This window comes from Bactrocera dorsalis, chromosome 4 (assembly GCF_023373825.1).
Source record: "Bactrocera dorsalis isolate Fly_Bdor chromosome 4, ASM2337382v1, whole genome shotgun sequence".
Lineage (NCBI taxonomy): Eukaryota > Metazoa > Arthropoda > Insecta > Diptera > Tephritidae > Bactrocera > Bactrocera dorsalis.
In genome coordinates this window covers 44,006,804-44,028,120 of record NC_064306.1, presented here as the reverse complement: position 1 = coordinate 44,028,120, position 21,317 = coordinate 44,006,804, and the positions used below count along the sequence as shown (strand labels likewise).

At 35.0% G+C, this 21,317-nt stretch overlaps 2 protein-coding genes across 3 annotated transcripts; one reads left to right on the top strand and one right to left on the bottom strand.

Moving 5' to 3' along the window:
* Window positions 1-1,353: 1,353 nt before the first annotated feature.
* LOC105229642 (band 7 protein AGAP004871) lies at window positions 1,354-16,099 on the top strand. The gene is made up of 4 exons (XM_049454538.1): window positions 1,354-1,630; window positions 12,557-13,073; window positions 13,135-13,300; window positions 15,473-16,099. Exons 1-4 carry the CDS (start codon window positions 1,501-1,503, stop codon window positions 15,626-15,628), a joined length of 969 nt encoding a protein of 322 aa, XP_049310495.1. The 5' UTR covers window positions 1,354-1,500; the 3' UTR covers window positions 15,629-16,099.
* LOC105222567 (RNA-binding protein 1) lies at window positions 15,906-20,777 on the bottom strand. 2 transcript variants are annotated; one of them, XM_011199938.4, is made up of 4 exons: window positions 20,621-20,777; window positions 20,191-20,428; window positions 19,995-20,126; window positions 15,906-16,496 (listed from the first exon to the last, which is right to left on the bottom strand). In XM_011199938.4, the coding sequence occupies exons 2-4, from the start codon at window positions 20,397-20,399 to the stop codon at window positions 16,409-16,411; spliced, it is 429 nt and encodes a 142-aa protein (XP_011198240.2). In that variant the 5' UTR covers window positions 20,400-20,428; window positions 20,621-20,777; the 3' UTR covers window positions 15,906-16,408. The 2 variants fall into 2 exon arrangements, with proteins under 2 accessions (XP_011198240.2, XP_011198239.2); XM_011199937.4 differs by lacking the exon at window positions 15,906-16,496 and adding an exon at window positions 18,676-19,539 and having other exon boundaries at window positions 20,621-20,774.
* Between the last annotated feature and the right edge of the window lie 540 nt (window positions 20,778-21,317).

Sequence of the window (21,317 nt, the reverse complement as noted above, 5' to 3'; positions counted from 1 at the left end):
AAATACATAGTACAGGGGCGGATCCAAATAGTTTTTTGGGAGAGAAATAAACATTTGCTTAAAACATGAAGATTAATATATTAAATTTAGGTATTTATACAGTTTAATATTATGATGGAAAATTTTATCCCCACTAACTCCGCCATTGTACATGGTCTTTTGCCGACCCAGCATCCAAACAATTGAAGTTTAAAAAGTGTTTTCCTGGATACTGTCTTTCAAAACGATACCCACGATTTCTCAGGTTTTACAGTACCAATTTAGACCTGTTTACGCCCGGAACTAGTCATATCCCCAAATTTTAATTTTTATTATTTAAAAAAAATCCAAACAGACAAAAAAGTGGGGCACAAGTTGTGCTTTTTTCAGGTAGTCTGCTAATTATTGAAATTTTTAACTTTTTATATACACACACATACATACATACACAAGCATATAAGTACATCAACTACTCAATGACTTAAGCAATTAAACCTGTCAGTTAAAGAAATATCGAGTCGGGTCTACATACATAGGTACATATATGTATGTACGTAAGCGAACGGACCCGGATTTTTTATCCGCCCAAAGACTGTCAATACTGTTGGCAGAATTCTGCTGCTACAGCAACAAAACCAACAAGTGAGTTTGAAGGGAGAAACTGTCATGTCAAAGCGCCTTCTTCATACAACTGCCTTGCATCCTATTTGACATATCCGACATGTGTTTGTGTATTTACCCCTTCTAACCAAAACATTTGCGACCCCAAATGGAAAATTGTACACTGCTTGATACATTTACTCCAAAACGACCCAATAATTTGCCTGTTCATTGACTGATTAGCCACAGAGATTATTGCGGCAGAGGACGGCGCACGTGTGGATCAGTACATTAACAACTCAATAGAAATCAGAAACATTCATGTATTCGTACTGCACGGTCGATGAAAAGAAGAATGTCTAAAAATATATGTAATAAGCATGTACGTTTGTAGGTAGGTGCTTGAAAATAAATATGCATGAATATACCATACATATATGTACATATCTCGTTTCGAAACAAAAATTTACATTTTCATTTAATTAGAAGAAAATAAAACTCGTTGCCACTAGTTGACGGCTATATTGTTTGTAAAAATTATAAACAAATCCACGTAGACGTAATACGCTGGAAACATTTTCCAGTGTGTGCCGCCAAAGTTTTGTGTATGTACGTAAATAGGAACACCTCATGGAATATAAACACTGGACCAAAAAAATGTAGACGTTCATGAACAATCGTATACAACTACATATCAACACATATTGGTACATAGACACAAAAGCGTACAATAATTTTGAAAACTCTTCGCGCTTTCCAATTTTTGTTTAACTCAATTTAGTTGCTTTTCCTAGCTCCCAACGTTTAGATCATCTAATCGGCCAGTATATTAAAGCTTCTTACTTGATGCAGTGAAATTGTGCAAATAGCGCGCGTTTAAAAATCGTAAAGAACTAACGGTTTCGTTGATAATATTTAAAAATGAATACTACGCCTAGCCAACATCGTTCGCGTGTAAATCCCACCCCCTCACATGCTATCGGCTATCCCACAACGGATGTTCGGTCGCCAACTACCCAAGGATCACGCGTCTACCAGGGATTGAAAACATGTACATACCCACATAGTTTACAGTATAAAATATTAAAAAAAAAAAAACATTTTTGTTTTTCAAAATTAGTATATGTTTGTACCTATGGTAATTTGGTTAATTAGAAAATAATAATAATTTATGCCCCTATTCAAATGAAAAGTGAAGAAATCCACCATTTTTAATATTCATGACGATAACACTAAAGCAATTTTGTTGAATCTTAAAAACCACCAAAATTACCGAAAAGTGCTACAAAACTTGAATGATAGTGCTAAATTCAGCTGGAACTGAGTCATTCTTCGCAAATCATAAAAAACAAACGAGAAAAAACCTTAAGTTTGGCTGCACCGACGCTATATTATCTTTCACAGTTATATTTCCTGTAACATAAAAGAATTTAAATAAATCTTAATCTTGAGGTTATAGTGGTTCAATCTGAACAATTTGCCCAATTTCGTGAAAATACATTGTCAAATAAAAAAATTTTCCATGCAAGGACTTGATATTGATCGGTGGGTCTGTGTGACAGTTACATATATGCAGTAGTAATTTGAACTAAAAAATTTTTTCGGGATATGTAGCGCTCCCTTGAACAATAATCTATGTCAAATTTTGTGAGGATATCTAGTCAAATAAAAAGTGCTCCATACAACGACTTGAGTTTGATCCGACAAATAAGGAGAAGGAGTGCAAATTTTCATATCATGCTTAATCAACTTAGCTCGTCACACTGATCATTTAGATATTTGTCCGGAAAGTAATAGGACTGAGTCCATTTAAATAAATTGATTGAACCAATCGTTTAAATTTTTTTAAAAATTTCAAAATAGGTTTTCCAAGCATTGAAGGCGTCACGGAAGGCATTCTCCGGAATAGCCTTCAGAGCCGAGTTTCATGCTGCTTGGATCCCCTCTGTGGCGTGTGCCACTCGGAATATTGCCACTTTGTCTCGGGATCATACTCAATGATCCATGACTCGTCACCTGTGATTACGTTATTCAAAAATTGGAGGTCACTTTCACACATGTTCAAATTTTCTAGTCGTCAGTAAGCACTTTTGGGACCATCTTCGCGCACACCTTGGGCATGTTCAAGTGCTCCGTAACAATGTTTTTAACGACAGATTTTAATAAATTTAACAACTGGACAGTTAAACGAATACTTAGTCGACGGTCTGAGTTCAAAGCTTTGCGCACACGAGTCACATTGTCGTTGTTTGTCGAAGTCGCAGGTCTCCTAACACGGTCTTCATCAGAAACCTCTTCGCGGCCTTCCGAAAGGTCCTGGTGCCACCGAAACCACTTCCGGACAAACCCTATACTTTATAGGGCCTCCGTTGTTCCCTTCTGGGTGCTACAACCCTCGTGATAAACTTAATATATCCTATTTAGTGTATAAAAAATAAGAAATTAATATTCAAACTTTCGAATTTTAAATATTAGCACTCGTATCCTTGTTACAGTGTACATCTTCGAACAGTTTAATGAAAATATTTCTAGTATTTTAATTACTTAAGGGAGGGGTTAGGGTTTGAAGGTTAGACACGTTTTTCTCAAAACTACTTCGTATTCACTGTAATTTCAAAACTACTTGACCGATTCATTTCAAACTTTGTACGCATTTTTGACATACAAAATACCGGCCCCAATGTTTAGTAAATGAAAAATATCAGAGAACGTTGGTCGAAAGATTTGATTATAAATTGACTAATATTTCTTGGTTTTTTATTTTTGGATAATTTCCAACCGAGTTACGGTGAACACCGCAAATTGTCAAGACGTTTTGGGGAGCTCTGTTACCCGCTTATGCTTCAATATTTCTGCATGATAAAATTACCCTATATTGTCAAAAGTGTGCTCATTAATGCACAAAGGGTCCGAATAAAATTACTCTATCCATATTTAAGAAATAAATTCACAAAAAATATTTTTTTTTACCTTGAAACCCTAAGCTCTCCCTTAAGGGGAGACTGCTTTAGAAGCTTCAAAAAATCGATTTTTTTTTGCTTAAATCTCTTTAATAATTATCTAAGAATATGTCCCCAAAGTTATAGATGGGAATTCGAAATATTTTCCCCAAGTTAGAAGGGAAATAGTGACCGAGCGTCTATCAGATATATGAGCGTTTGGGCAGAAAGCGAAAACTTTGAAGTGCGATTTCTCGGTTTTTCATTTTTACGATATTTTTTAATTGGCAGGCAGGATAAAAGAAAAACTAAACGTCATATGGAATTGGGGCAAAGTTTTTTATTTTTGGCATTATATTATCTTCTATTTAAACTAAAAAACCTAAGAAAAGTCAAGTTTGAACATATTTTTAAATAAACAACTTTTTTGGTCAAAAGCCACTTTTTTCAATTTTATACTTTTTTTTTTAATTTTACACTTTTTTTTAGACTAAGTTTAACTAGAAGATAAATTATTAAAAAATATAAATATCTTTGAATTTTTTGTTTCCGACAAATGCACATGCGAGATGCATCGGGCAATTGATTCCCAAAGTCAGAAGCCTCTAAAGCAGGCTCAAGTGCTGATCGCAAATAATTTTTGGATAGCTTAGAATGACATAGCCCGTTAACATTTAGCCTTAGGAGAAACACTGCCTTTCATTTTAATACATTTTTATTACATAGGTTTTGTTCAACATACCTAATAAATATATATGTAGTATACATATGTAGGTCCATATATATTGTATATGGAGAATATTTATGCCTTTAATCGCTTTATTTGCTTTATAATGATGCATAAACATTAAAAAGTGTATAAAAACACTAAAATAGCATATTCCTTAAATTTAAATAGTTGTATGTGTATGTATTATATGCATGTACTAAAATGCTCTTTTACGTACGTATGTATTTACATACATACATAAGTAGACAGGCTTTAAACATTTTTGTTTATATTATTAGAAATTCAAATCATAAAATAAGATAAAGGTAAACAGTTCTAGATACTCGTCATTGAATGATACATTTATAACAGTATATAGATATGTATGTATATGTATATATTATATTATAATATGTATGCAATGCAAAATCGAAAATACAGGTATTATGCGCTAACCGATAGCAGAAAATTCACCGTATAATATAATACATGATTTATCTTCTAACTTTGCTAACTTCTTAAATATAAACAAGGCAATGTTCATTCGCAATTTCAGCGCCAAATGGTGTTTGAGAGATAAATAAACACTTGAAATGCCAACGAAGTGCATTGAACGGGAAATAATTTACCTTGTCGATGGATATATGTACATATCTACAGATATAATTAATATACAGCGATTTGATTCATTTTGCCACTAAATTTACAGCTATCAGCATACCCTGTAGTAAAACTACCCGATAGTCAGGAAGAGTGCCAGTTTACAACCGTAATTTTTCAATCGAAAACGAACTAGTCAGAATAGCATCAGACTTTTCTACTTAAGGGAAAATTGGTTCACGAAGAGATAAAACTTACGGTTATTTAACGAAGGATTTTTTCTCGATTAAAACTATTTGAAAAAAATGTCGCAAACTTGTTTCTAAAAATTCGTCCAAATTCTACGTTAAGGTTTTAACTAAAACACGTATTTTTTCACTTTAGATTATCCCGTAAGGAGTTATTTATTTATTATAAATACGAAAAGACTTTTTCGACTACCCAATATAACTATATGCCTAAGTACAAAAATAAGCATATTTGTATATGAAATCAGCTTTAAATTTCAATTTTAAATCAAAACAGATCTTTCACAAGTACAAATGAATCATTAAAATCGAAAGTAATTGCAACTTTTATTATTGGAAAAGATAATTATGGTATGAGAAAGCAAAACGTGTATTACTACGTGTCTATTTGCTCTCACACGTAACGTAATCTTTGGCTTAAACGATTTCCAAAAGTTTTTAAAAACTCAAATACCAAAAACCAAACGCAAAGGCAATAAATAAATCGTACGAATTTTCATGTGCCATTAAATTATTCAAATCCCCTGCCAAAAGCAGACAGAATAAACTCAATTATACAGGTTCTCATCATTGAAAATACAATCAGTTGAAAATTTGTTCCTAATTTTCGTGAAGCAACGGCGGAAGCTCATGAGGTCTCCTCAAGTGCCGAAATATGAATAATATAGGCATGTATGTATATATATGTGCATATATGTACATAAGTGATGAATATGCAAAAACAATTAATATATAAACAATCATACATTTTGACTGATATATATTTACACGCGTGCAATTGGAGATACATACATACATATGTATTGTATATTGGCAATGCAATGCAATTTAAGAATGCAATCAAATTTTACACTTGCACTTTTCATGTGCAAATATTTATGCATCCATTTACCATTTCCAAGCCAATTATAAGAATTTATAAGCTATATCAAATAGCTAATCAAAACGAAATGAAAAAATCCATTAAACCTCACTGCCTCATTGGGAAGCAATCGAAAGTTTTTATTAATTGCTTGTACGATATTTAGAAAATGAATTAAGCACATCAAAAATGTAGTTTCAATACTAATATCAAAATTTTTAGCAAAAAACCCATCAATTGACTAAAATGTGTAGTATCTACCAATAAAACGGTGGCACTTGAATATGTTCAAAGTTTATACTGATTAAACAAAACAATGGTACTTGAATATTATGCTTCGGATTTAATCATATGAAATAAAAACAATTTAGTTTTACCATATTTGTTTTTGCACATTATCTGAAACTGATAATTGATGCCCAATTATAGTTATTATAAATGATATGTGTACCTATGGCATGACAATTTAGTAATAAGACTGATTCCATAAAACCGTATATTTGAAAATTATTCTACAACTCTGCCATCCCCTTCAAAGTAGTCCCCTTGGGGAGCTATATAGCGATTCCAGCGCGTTTTCCATTCTTCGTGACATTTCTGGAAAGCTTCGACTGGGATGTCCACGAGCCGCCTGGATGTCCGTAATCGACTCAAAATGAGTTCCTTTGACCACCGATTTTGTTTTAGGAAACAAAAAAGGACATAGGGTGACATGTCGGGCGAATAAGGCGGGCCAAATACCGGGATACGCTGAGGGCGATGTGGCACGGCGCGTTGTCGTGATGAAGGAGCCAGTTACGAGCGATGTCTGGGCGCACCCTGTTATGGACGATTCCACGGCTATCAAAAAAGGCAATAATCATCGTTTTCACCTTCGACTTGCTCATGCGAGCTTTTTTCGGGCGGGAAGCGCCCGGAGACAACCATTATGACCTTTGGCGTGACTAAGAGCACTATCACCATACAATTTTAACGTACGTTTCCGTAGTTGTTTCGCCCAATCTGGCCCAAATTTTATCGCGACGCGTTGCTCTTCATTTCGTTTTTCCATTTTCGTGACGAGCACTACAAACACTCTACTCAACTTGACGCAGCAGGCGAACTAAACAAGCTGGAGCATTTGTACATATATCACTGGAGAGGGGATGGATGCCGGAAAAAGGGAAGGTCACAGGTTTACCACAAGCGCGGCAATAAAATCAGTCTCATTACTTAATTGTCAAACTTCGTGTACATACATAGGTGAAGTCCCATACCACAGGACCCGACCAACCGATTCGACAAATTTAGTACTCGGCATTCTTATGTCACATTGTGAAAATGGACGAAATCGGACAACAACCACGCCTTCTTCCCATATAGCACAATTTTAAATTCCACTTTATTCTTTCAGTTTCCAGTACACAAATCAAGAAACAATTATTATAACGGAATAAAACTTTGCACGAATAATGCCTTTAATGTGTGTCAACTTATGACCAAAAATTGTTTCAATCCAATAAAATACATATAACTAAAATTAAGGTATAATCCTTCTTTTATAATGGTATGTCTGTGTGTCAAAAATGGGTTGAAGCGGACTAATACTGCCTTTAGCTTCCATATACCTACTATTTATAAAGACAATCGAACTTACGGGCGACTTTGTACCGCATATATCGGCCAATCTGTGACCTATCCCAATGAAAATAAGAGAGCGTGACTCACAGCAGTGTATCTTTGTGCCTAAAATAGATAAATTTGAGCGAAACCTATATAACGAATATCAGGATTTACGAACATCCGGCTGACTTTACTTTATGTTTTTACACTTTAAAGTGTTTCCCTGGCTTTAATTCTTGCAAGTTACAAGCGTATAAAATGTTCGGTTGCACCTGAACTTAGCCATTCCTTACTTGTTTTTTATGAAATTATAGTCGTGTTTTGGTTGTGTATTTGAAAGAAACTCGGGGTGATATATGAATAAAAGTGATCTTCTCGGCTAAAATTGGTTTTAGCCATTCAACTATTGTTTGTGTTTTACAATAAAAAATAGTGATGTTTTGGGACGAAAAATGGGTTTAGCTTATCCTCGAAAGTCAACTGAGAGAACAGGCGACTTACTACGGCCGAGAAGTTTAGGCGAACGCTTTAAAAACGCACTTTCTTTAAGAGCGGCGATGCAAAATTTTTACCAAGTAAATGTTAGTGTCGAAACCATACGTCCACGGCTTGGAGATGTGGGTTTATATGAAAGATGCGCTGCCAAAAGGCCACTATTAACACAAAAAATAAAGACTGCACGAATTTCTGGGGCTAAAAAAATGGAATAAAAATCATTGCCAATAGATTATGTCGTCTGACAAAAGCAAATTTAATTTGCTAAGCTCACAAAATTTGCTTTACGTGAGACGTTCAGGTAGTGAGAAGTTCCGGTATAAATGTATAGTTAAGGAAATAAAGTTTCCTCAAAGACAAATGATTTAGAGCTGCTTTCCATACCATGTTTTGGGACCTTTACACATTGTTGATGAATGAATTAGTGCAAAATGGCCAAGTTAGATTAGAAACAAATCTTCTATAAAACATCTACACAATATCCTGTTCAGTTCGAATTTTTAGTTGGTCAATATATTTAACACTCTAAGGATCCAATGCTTTGATTGGCCTGAAAACTCGTCCTATTTACACTATATTGACGACTTATGGCACATACTGAAATGTGAAGCTTCTAAATATGAAGACAACAAATAATAATAATTACGATCTAAATTGAGTCTAGTAACATATTACTATCGAAATCGACCACGTGGAAATGATTTACAGAATTTAACGTATCTCATATAAAAATAGAGTAGCTTCTTAATATCTTTTTAATCACTTTCCGGAAACCTGTATTTTACAATCTATGAAAAATGCATCTGAAAACTTTTCATAAATTTCAAAATTTTAAAGAAGTCATGTTAGATTCCCTGCTTATTTTTGAGTTACAAATTTCAAGAAATTTGGCATGGCAGCAACGTATAGTCTAATGAAGATGCATTTTTTATCTCGCTAACTATTGGAGATATGTAATTTCCCGTCACCGATATGACATATTCTGATTTGCATTTGTTCGTGCGATTTATTTTATAGCAAAAATATGTAAAATGCTCACTATCATTTGAAATTTATTCACTGTTATTATTATAAAAACCTTGGAATAACTTGGATATGAGTAGAATCGAATACTAAATATCGGTAAAAATTTTATGTAGCTGCAAAGAACAAGAAAAGAATGTTAACTTCGGCTCAACCAAAGCTATAATACTCTTCTTAGGTCAAATGTAAAAGTTGTTCATACAAGTACTGAATTTTGCTCGATCATTTTATATGACAGCTATATGCTACAGTAGTCCGATCTGAACAATTTTCTCGGATATTGTAGCGCTACCTTGGACAATAATCTATGATAAATTTCGTGAAGATATCTTGTGAAATAAAATGTGTTCCATACAAGGACTTGAGTTTGATCCGAAAAAAAGCAGCTTCCTAGGGAGGAAAGGTGTGAAAATTTTCAGATCGAAATTGAGCGACTAGTACGCTTATACATACATATGAATGTAAGTACACATACATAGATGGGGAAATGCAAACCCTGTTCACTCTGTAACTTTCGAACTACCGAACGAATTAAACAATTGAATAAGATTCTCCAGACAACTGAATATTTTAAATCAAATCGATCGGAAATCAACTAAGACTCTGATAATTTTTAAGGGGTTACATGGGTTTACGGGTTTTCTCTAGAATATGGTCCTAAATTTTCAAGTTGATCCGAGTAATAGTTTCGGAGATACAGCCTTGAGAACTTATGCGCTCGAAGCTAGCTAGGCTAAGTACACCGTCTTTAAACGGTTTTTTTCGAAACTGTGTTTTTGAAGTCGGTTGGCAAGATTTATCGAGAAGTTTTACACAGGTATCTCAAAGGCAATTTTTTATTGAAAATATTCGAAAAAAAATTTCGCGAAATTTTAATTTTTCTGTAAAAATGTCTGCCAAAAATCCAATTTTCAGTTTATTTTTCTTTCGTTCAAGTTCTAAGTTTTTACTAAGGTTTTAACTAAAACATGCATTTTTTCAAAGGGGTCAACGGAAATGGCGTCACAACGGCCGAGTTAAAATTTTTTTTTCAAAAATTTCAGAATTTTTTTGTTAATAATTTATGTTTGTAACAATAAAATTTTCTAATAAAATATTACATTTTTCATATGAGAAAAAATTTGTGAAAAAGGCTGTTTTTTACCCGAGGAAACTCATGTAAGCCCTTAAAAGCAAACACCATTTGAAAATACGAGAAAGGCAATAGCACTTAACCCCGATAATACATATATACTCGTATTATAAAAAAATAGTACTTACATATCTCAACGTTCCGCTATATATATATTTTTCTGTCAAATTTTGATTGCTTGATACATTTTTTACTTATTCCAAATGGGTTTCTAAAGTGTTTGGGTTTTACAAAAGGTAGTTTTTGGCTTTTTAACATCCAAGCAGCCTAATTTTTGAAATTTGTGGGAGATTTCAATTTATTTGCTTGATTGATGATTATGTCTGCGTTAAGGAAAAAGGAAATGGGTTTCAAACTTATATTTTAACTGACATATGTACATATGTATGACAAAATATATTCTAATTGTTTTACTATAAAATACATATATAAATATTATATAAGTATGTACATATCGCTCATTTGCTGCAAGACCGGCATAATTCAAAAAACGTGATTTTTGAGTTAATGCTGCAGAATTGTTCGTTATATCATACTTCATGTTGAGTGAAAAATTCATATGAATACCTCTTATATGCTCCGCTTGAGAAAAGGTGTAAGGTTGGAGTCACCGTGTAAGGTTGTAGTCACTTGAAAACTTTAAACGCGTTTTCTGGCGAATCGATTTTTTTGACTTATGCCGGTCTTGCAGCAAATGAGCGATATGTATGTACATATATTTATTTTTTTTAAGTTCTAGCAGAAGTTTAAGTTAAATTTGCTTTGGTTCTATGATTTTAATACATTTCAACCACAAATGATACATTCATATGTACATATGTATGTATGTATCCCGGTCAAATAATTTTATTGCAATACTTCAACTTTAATTATTTTTCAAAGGAACAATAAAAGAATGTGGATATTTTTCTTGGTTTTTATAATTAAAACAACTAAACATTTAACAACAAAATTTTATTTAAATATTTTTCTTAATTAAAAAATAGTTTCCGAAATTTCCATATAAAATATTTAAATGTGTTAAAAATTGTTTCAATACAAGCACATATATTTTTATACTCTTGCACCATGTTGCTACAAAGTATAGTAATTTTGTTCGCCTAACGATTGTTTGCATCTTCTTCTTCTTCTTGATTGACGTAGACACCGCTTACGCGGTTATAACCGAGTTTACAATAGCGCGCCAGTCGTTCTTCCTTTTCGCTGCTTGAGTTTCTTCCTTTGCTTTCCCAACGGATACTGTGTCGAATATTTTCAGAGCTGGAGTGTTTTCATCCATTCGGACGTCATGACCTATCGTCGTATATCTCATACAACTCATCGTTCCATCGATTGCGATATTCGCTATGGTATGTGTCGTTCTCCTTTTCACGGATCTTTTCCAAGATTTGACACATGGTGAATATCTATCTGATCAGATGTTGATTTTCCTGGCCTAAAACTAGTCTGATAAGGCCCAATCAGTTTGTTGACGGTGGTCTTTAATCTTTCACACAATATGCTCGATAGAACCTTATATGCGATGTTGGGGAGGCTTATGGCGCCACGGCAGTTGGCGCAGATTGTCGGATCTCCCTTTTCTGGGGATTAGGCAGAACACACTTAAATTCCAATCGTCGGGCAAGCTTTCGTTCGACCATCACCTAATCAGTTCTTTGCCGCCGTGTTTGAATAGCTCGGCCAGCAATCTATTGGCCCCCTTTGTTGTTTTTCAGACGTGTAATTGTTTTTTCGAATTTCTTCATGGTCGGGCAATGAAACGTTTGCTCCATAGTCATCGATTGAGGAATCGGGTTCGCCTTCTCCTGATGTTATGCTTTCACGGTAGGCTGGAGAAGTGTTCCCTCCATAATTTTAGTAAGCTTTGGACATCAGTCACTAGATAATCTCTGGGGGTTCTACGAGAGTATTCTCCGGTCTTGAAAACTTCTGTTAGCCTCCCCATCTTTTCGTAGAATTTTCAAGCTTTACTCCTGTCGGCTAGCTTGTCAAGCTCGTCATACTCACGTACTTCGGCCTCTTTCTTTTTTTGCCTGCAAATGCGTGTCGCCTGTTTGTATCACCTAAAATTAATCGACTTAGATATTGGGTTATATGTATATATGTATATTTATGATTAGGTTGAAGAGATGAGTTCAAGTCCAGCTGAATGTCTGTCACGTGGCACAATTTTGTACATTGAACTGCCGGCGTACCATGGTCCAAAGGGTTAAGCGTAATTGAGAAATTAACTCTTTAGAGTTTGGTTAGTTAACATCACTCAATTTATAGTAATTTATATTTTATAGTAATTAAGATTCTTTTTTGTAATTTATACAAAATTAACAATGTTAAATAAAGTGTAAATAATTTTCTTTCAAACCATAGCAGAGAATGACGAAATGGGCTGTGTGGAGATACTCGCGACGGCGATATCTGTCGTAGTAATGATACTCACCTTTCCGATCTCCATATTTGTCTGCTTCAAAGTAGTTTCCGAGTATGAACGCGCCGTCATCTTTCGCATGGGACGACTGCGCAGTGGCGGCGCTCGTGGTCCTGGCGTTTTTTTCGTATTACCATGCGTAGATGATTACTGTAAAGTAGATCTTCGCACCGTTTCGTTTGATGTGCCACCACAGGAGGTGCTCTCCAAGGATTCGGTAACAGTGACGGTTGATGCAGTTGTTTATTACCGCATTAGCGATCCTCTTAAGGCCGTCATACAGGTGTCTAATTATAGTCATTCAACACGTTTGTTGGCCGCTACAACGTTACGCAATGTTTTGGGCACACGCAACTTATCCGAGCTATTAACGGAGCGTGAAACTATTTCGCATACAATGCAAGTATCGTTGGATGAAGCTACCGATCCGTGGGGTGTGAAAGTGGAACGTGTGGAGATGTGAGTTTTGATTATTAAAGTAATGACCAGTGAACTTATAGCGTATTGCTTTAACTTATAGCAAGGACGTTTCACTACCGACAGCATTACAACGTGCCATGGCGGCTGAAGCGGAAGCGGCACGTGAGGCTCGCGCAAAAGTTATCGCGGCTGAAGGAGAAATGAAATCATCACGTGCCTTAAAGGAAGCATCTGAAATAATTTCTGCGAGCCCATCAGCTTTACAGGTGAGTACAGAGTTTTCTGCATAACAGTTACGGTCCGTAAAAAAACAAAAGGAATCCACTCTGTTTACGAGAATTTTACTGTATTAGGAACAGATTCATCAGCATATGACATATCGTCCATACCAAAATCATTCAACCCATCAAAAAAATTAGGAGCTTCAGAGCTTGTTGTTATTGTTGTATCGAGTATATAAGCCGTTTAGCGATTTCAAAGAGAACGTTAGGAGACTGTTTGCAAATAATTAGTTTATCAGAAACTATTCTGGATAATTAGAAGTTTAACCTGCTACAGTATCCAGAACGAAGTTGAGCGAGAGGCACTCTGGTTTCACGCGGAAACTCCAGCTAACGGTCTGCACTGGGAGGCACTCAATGAGAGTTTTAATAGCTTCAGCGTTAACAGCGTTCAGTACATTTGTAACGTTTCTTGCAGCCGTCGATTTATTGTAGGAAGGTTCTCTTTATGTTGTTGTTGTTTTAGCGGGCACCTAGTCCTCGTTAGAATGGTAAGGATTAGCTAAGTTGTCGGTGACGTCATCCAACTGAAGGTACAAGAAACGTGCTGACAGGGTCGAATCAAAAGGAGAGGGGGTCAGATGAGTGGGGTTGGTCGGGCATGCAAAGAGGTGGCCAGTGTCACGCAGATACTTGTTGCATGCAGGACATATATTGGATATGTCGGGGTATATTCTGCCTAAGTAGTAGTTTAACCTGCTACAGTATCGAAGCTGCGCAAGGATCACTCTCTTTTTTCGCGGCAACTCGACCTCTTCGTCTGCAATGGGTGGTGGTTTGACTCCGAGTACGCCATTCAGTGGAAGGTGTTGATGGCTCCACTATGAGTGGCGGTCAGTGCTTTTCGGAAGTTAGTTGCGTCCTAAGTTCGGCGTATTGTCTGATGTTGTTGACGTAGTTAGGAATGACTTCTTGACGCACCTAAGAGGCGGTTCCGCTCCAAGCAGGTGACTGAAAAGATGAATTGTGCGAAAGCATCCCAGCAGGAACTGCCTGGAGAGGAGTTCATTATGCTTCTTAACTAGGAGCATACAGGCCTCACTATGCAGGTTTTAAATAGGAGACATAATAGAAGACATCCTGTCGTAGTCCAGAGTGCAGTAGTCTGACAGGTCGGAAACTTCCTCCTCTGCGTTTCTGCGTAATCATAGACCAACCTTGTAAGTTGCCAACAACTTTTCTTTTTCCTTTCTCCATGCCCTGCCGGCTAGCGACTTGAGGATTTTGTTACGGCTCTGTACTGTAGCTATAACCAAGGTCGTGTAAGAAGTGAAGGAGCATAGGCTGTCAAAGTCACATCAAAATTTTAGCATTATTGAGAGTCGGCATCTTTACGCCATCGACTGTATTATTAGGGTGAAGTCTGTACTCCTTCGTCCAATGTGTAAATATCGTCGCTGTGATTTAGTGGGGGAAGAGTGTCAAGTTCCGTGCAAAGAAACGAGAAAGTACGGAGAGATAGCTGTTTACCTTTCAATACATGTCACCGATTCCTTTGCACGACGTCAATATCGCAGTCATCAGCGTACGAGATGATAGAAATTCCCTTTGGTGGCTGAGGGAGTTTCGAGATATAGAAGTTAAACAATAGCGGGGAGAAGACACATCCTGCGGAACCTGCGACTATATTAGTTGTGCGGATTTTATGACCGTCTTGCCGATTGTCTTGTTAGTGGCCAGTAACGTTATTTTAAGATTCAATATTTTGTCAAAGCAATTTTTTGGAATGAAATTTAGGGCGTTCTGTCTTGACATGAGGGCCAGTGCTTCGTATTCGAAAGCAAATTGTCTATTTGCGTTCATTGTAGGATAGAACCCATCGGAAGCGAAAGATAAAATAACAAATATTGAGGGAAAAATAATTTACGGACAATCTAAGGTCTAGAAAAGACGTGGTTGAATTTTCCAAAAGAAAACTACAAGACTGTGACTTTTGTATGCAATCTTTTCCACATAACCTCAAAATGTATGTGAAAATATTCACATAACCCAACTTTTTTTTTTATATTACACAACTAAAATCTTTTTTGACTTAATGTTATCTTACCTTTCGTTTCCAATGGATTTCAACCTACTACGAATTTCTTTCTTTTTTTATCATTTTCAAAAGCTAAATCTAACAATACATTATAACTAATTTGCATTCAATTATTTCAGCTTCGTTATCTACAAACGCTCAGCAGCATATCGGCCGAAAAGAATTCAACCATAATATTCCCCCTTCCCATGGAATTGTTAACGCCGTTTCTTGGGCACTGCACGTCGAATCATCTGTGTCGGCAACACGCCGCTCAAGGAATGAATCATCAGTGACGTTTACTGTTGGAGGAGTATCTCAATGCTCTAAGTTTATATGAAATCGATTACAAACGCAAACCAATTCACAATTAAATCTACTTTTTTTCGAAACAAAGTAATTTTGTTAAACAAAAAATCATATAAAACAAAAAAAAAACAACAATTATCAAGTAAATAATAAATAAATAAATAATATCAAAACTACAAAAATTATTTGCATTATGACTCGTACATACACACATATGTACATAGAAGCACTGTACATAATCAATAAATAGTAAGAAAACAGCTCTTTATTTTAAATATCTTATCTGTATTTTATTATACTTTTAAAATTAGCAAGACTTAATAAATAATGCTTTCCATAAGTAATTATTCACAAACGTACATAGAATGCGGTAATTCAATAAAAAAATTGAGAATTTACCTTAAAGTGGTGCTTTTTGGAAATAATAGTCTGTTGGTGAATAGACAGATTGTGTAGTGGGTATTTTGTGTCACCCAATGATGTTTTTGTTTTGCTCAGGAATGCCCACTTATTTTTCACTTTTGCTGCGAAAAAAATTTCCAAATTCTATAACGTTGGAGTTCACCAGTTTTTCAAAATTAATCTATCTTTTTTTTGTTGTTTTCTGCATACTGTACAGTAAGTGTATAAGTTACTCTCAAAACTAAAACTTATGCTAATGATAAGTTCTCTCTTTCTACATAATGGTGTATATAGATTTTAGATAAAGAAAAATTTTTTTTTTCTGGGAATTCAATTTGAGAAAATTTTGTGATTTTTTGTTATATCTAATGGCGATCACGAGAGTCCGATCGGCTACGTCTGTCTCTTGAAAAACTGCGGGAACGGCTGCGTGTCCGACGTGGTGAGCGTGATCTGTAAGAAATTGTCATATAAAGAGAGAAAAAGGAAAATTTAATATGCTATTGTATAAAAAGTTTTTAAGCACTGCACACAATTAAAAAACCCATGTATTGAAGATTTTAATGCCATTTGTAAACATTCGATGGGATTTTGTAGTAGAGTTGATTGTTGTAGAGAAGATTTCGATACAAATAGTTTTGCAGTCAAGGGATGAGAGACGCTACTTTTCAAATAATAAAAAAAATCTGATTCATTAAAAGTAGTTATTTTATAACCTTTGCTTTCACAAGTCTAACTATTGGGAATGTTTGGTTGATTTTTTCGCTGTACTTTATCTTGATTCAGTTAACAGTAATTTTACCAAATTGTTGCCTGATAATGCCGATATAAATATTTATTTCAAATTGTTTTCGTATTGCTGCGTTGCTGAACCAGAATTCGACGAGCTGGCTTACGTTGCTGACTATTTATAATTCCTTGGGTCAAAAAAAATTACAAGCTGAATGCACGAGTAACTGCAGCTCAGTAGCTCGTTCATTTCATTGGACTTATTTGTTGAGGTGGTGTAGTAGTAGTAGTACGGTGATGGTTGGTTTTTGGTGATAATGGAAGAGTTTCTTTTGTTGATAATCAACTGATTTGTGATGACTATTTTAAATGAATAAAAGATATAATAAAAAATTGCAAAATAAACCATTGAGCAGATAACAAAGTATACAAGCCCGATATTCATCTGTGACAATGATACTTAGAAGCGTTTGTTGCGCATATCGGACATGATAAGGTTGGTGAAGTAGACAAAAAGCCTTAATTTGGGTCGCTGGTTGACTATGTATGCGCATCGGTGGAGTAGTAGTGATGACATTAGCTTGCTGCTGTTGACCGTGATGCAATATGAGAGTTTTGTTATATTTAATTGAAGGCCTTGGAGATCGGTTGCAAAGCCGGAACGTTGAATAGCTTGATGTATAGCGGTGACCCTGTTAAAAATACCGATCAAGCTCTCAAACGCTCGAAGAAGGACCAGCCAAAGTGGATGTAATGAATTCGAAATAGGTTTCTATCAAACGGATGTCATGGAGTTGTAGCTGAGCAGAGCACATATTTTCACCCATATTAAGTAGAAAAAGATGTTGCAGTTGTCAATGGTGTTCATTGAGCCGATCATTGCTAAGTGTTCACCTGCTCGGATGCAATGGAATTAACAATTAGTGGATAGTTCTTTGCCAAAGTGTAAATATGTTTAACCTTGAAAGTAATATTTAAACACAACTTGAAATATCCTCAGTATTAACATATTAGTAACAAAATGAACTAGGTAGTATCTAAATTAGAAAGAACTTATTCTTACTTGAAGTTACCGCACACGTTTTGTCATTCGTTCTTGATGCACTTATACGTTGTTTCGCACATTTGCATGTCAAAAACGATGTTCAGGGTGACAACCTGCCCTTGCCCTTTTGAAAATTGAACGTTTGTTTTTATTTTGACGAGTTGAGTGGATTAAATTCATTGTAAATGTTGAAAGATTGCTCGAACACATGTTGTAGTTATATATTTGCAGTTGAAACCACTGCAGAGACAAGAGTGAAGTTGCAGAACTGATGGAGTATTTGGTGGATTACACAAAAGCGCCATTCAATGTCGATTATCTGAAGAACATAACGTAGCTAGCACTTTTACCTCGCACAATAAAAATACAAAAAATAAAAAATATCCGAATTGCGGTCATACTTTTACTTCAGAACCCGTGTACCCGAATCATTTAGTTGTCTTAACTCTTGAATTTTAGGTTAATTTCCATTAAAAGTTATACATTATACCGACAGTACCACATAAAATTGCAATGCAACAGTCAGTCTATGTGGTGTATGATTGAAAACAACCACTGCTCTTTAATGAAATTTGTTGTCGTTAAAGAAGTTTCGATGGCTATATAACAGTATTGGTTGTAAAGTCGTTATTATTGATTAAGAGCAGTCCCGTTGAAGCGTTCGAATATAATGCTTTTTGTCACAAAAACAAAAATCATGTAGTTACATCGAATGAAATAACGAAGTTACGATGAAGTCACCTATTTTTTGTGGTACACCCCATACACAGACCGATGGGTGAACATGCATACATTACCCGACCAGGCACACTTTTTTTTTTTTTGTATCACATAAGTGTGCATTTTTTGTCAAAGTCGTTGTGATTTTTGTTGTTGGTGATGGTATTTGTTGTGCTGAAGATTGTAGTGTTGTGGACACTTTTCACAGTCAGTTGCTTATACAAAGGAGAAGGAAGTGGTAGTAGTATATCAAGTTGTTAAGGTGGTTGTGGTGGTAGTAGTGGTGGTATTAATGATGATGGCTGTAGTAAATGCTTAGGAATTTGCCGTTGATGCTGATCCTGCGCCTGCTGCCCAAGCACACTTTTACTAGTTGCACTAATTCTTGTAGTAGCAATAGTTGTAGTGACTGTAGAAGCAGTTGCAGCTGAGGTAGTAGTAGTAGTAGCGGTAGTAGTTATTTTACTAGTAGTTGCTGTTCTAATGATTGTTGATCTTTTACTGCACTTAACATCAGGACAACTGTTACAGTTTTCTATTGCGACAACAACAATTGTTAGATAGGTATTGATGACAATGACTACAGCGAAAACGAGATCAAATTTTATGTGCAAGACTGTTGTAACGTTGGTGTTGGTGGTGTTCAAGGTGTTCGTGTTGATAACAAAAACTATGATCATTAATTTATTGATGAAAGTACTGTGTTGTGGCTTTTCTTGTAGTTGTTTTTGGTGATGTTGAAAATGATGTTTGCTATAACTAAAATTGTTGTTGTCGAAATTTTGTAGATATTGTTTCTTAAAAAATTGTTGGTTGACATTTTTTTCACTATTATCAAAAATGTTGTCGTTGAACGATATTAAGTTGAGCTTGTTGCTTGTCGTGGTGAAGTTTGTGGAGAAGGAGCAGTAGTTGTGATACGTGAAGATGTTGTTTTTGTAGTTTTTGTTGAAGGAAGAGGAGGTAGAAGTTCTAGAAGTAGTAGTAGCAGTAGACTTTATCCTGCAAAATGATTATCGTAAACTACATTTAAAAAATCTTTTAATGTCTATCTCAAAATCTAAATAGAAACACGAAATAATGTGTGTAATCAAGAAATAGCCATAACAGTACTTATCTACTACTATAAACGTTAGCATCGTTTTATGGCGGTATGTATTAGCAACAAAAATTAAAAATATGTTGCACTACTCGTTCCTATCGATTTCCATGTTAAAAATATTTTACACTTTTAGTTCTCTAATATAATTATACATTCATAACATACTAATTAAAGCATTGGCACATCTGTGTAATAAAAGAACAATACCAAGACATGGTAATTTTCGCAACAACTCATCCTTCGCAAAATATTTAGGTAATAAAATTTCGCTGTATAATATAATTCTCACAATTTGCCAAGAATGCTAAAATTAATAAAGCGTTCATGTAGGCTATATAAAACTGCGTTGACTTACCTATAGCGACCTCCCCCTCGGCCACCGCTGCTGCTGCCACCACCACCAGCACTACCGCCTCCTCGTCGTCTATCATCTCTTCGTGATCGACCCGACGACATTTCTACGCGTATGCGAGTACCACAGCAGCGCCTGCAGTTTTAATCAAAAATTATTACAAAAAAAAAAAATGCAAATATTTTCTACAGGTACTTACGTTCCATCCAATCCCCGAGTTGCATCTTCTGCGTCGCGGCGATCTTCAAATTCTACAAATGCAAAACCAGGTGGATTTCTTGCGACCCATACGTTTCTCAAGGGACCATATTTGCTGAAAGCGTTTTCTATTTCATATTTAGAGGCGGATGATCCCAAATTTCCTACATATACTTTGCAAGCCAAGTCCCACTCACGATAACGCGGCATTATTTACGTTTATATATTCTTAATAATATCTGTAAAATAAAATAAAATGTTATTTGAAAAAATTTTCTACGTGGAAAATGAAGGCGTGGAATTTTCTACATATACAGAAAAAACAAAATGGCGGCCGACATCATGATTTGCATAACTAATCTATACACAATTTAATAGAAAAACCATAGAAAATCCAATATTTTCTTTTCTTATATTTTAATAATATTTACCTTTATATAAATTTGTATATAGATCTGCTAGTAGCTTTAAAATAATTTATTTATTCCGTTTAATGCAATTTCCACCGCGGAGAAAAGCTGCACACGTTCACTCTTTGCAATCACAAGAAAGGAATAAACGAAAATTTCGAAAATTGTCTTCGTAGTATCGCTTGCATATTCGTATACCTTTCAGAACACTTCCTATCTGCATACTTCATTCTGAAACAGGGCACACCTAGGAAGCAAAAACAATTTATTATTTCTTTTATAAAATTAATTATAAAATTTGGACAAAATATTTAAATTAATTCATAACTACATTATATCCCAAAATAAGGCAAAATTTTAATTAGTGCCAATTCAAAGTTTTTTAACAGTTTACGAAATTAATACACTATTCCGACCCAAATTTGTATTGAAATTTTCGAAGTGTGCCCGCCAGTATCTCAATATTTTTTCTATAGGGTAACACTCCATTTTTACTTAATCTAAACTGCCAACTGTGTATTTGTTCCCTTTTGTAAGCTTGTTAACACTTCAAAAATGTCAAAAAATTTAAATATTGCGTTAATGTTGAGACACTCTGTGTTTAATACTAATCTTATGTTAATTTGGCACACCCTTTATAAGCATTTTTTCTAACTAGGTAATATAAGGAATGTTTCTCCACAGAAAACTTTTAAATACATATGTATATATAAAAATT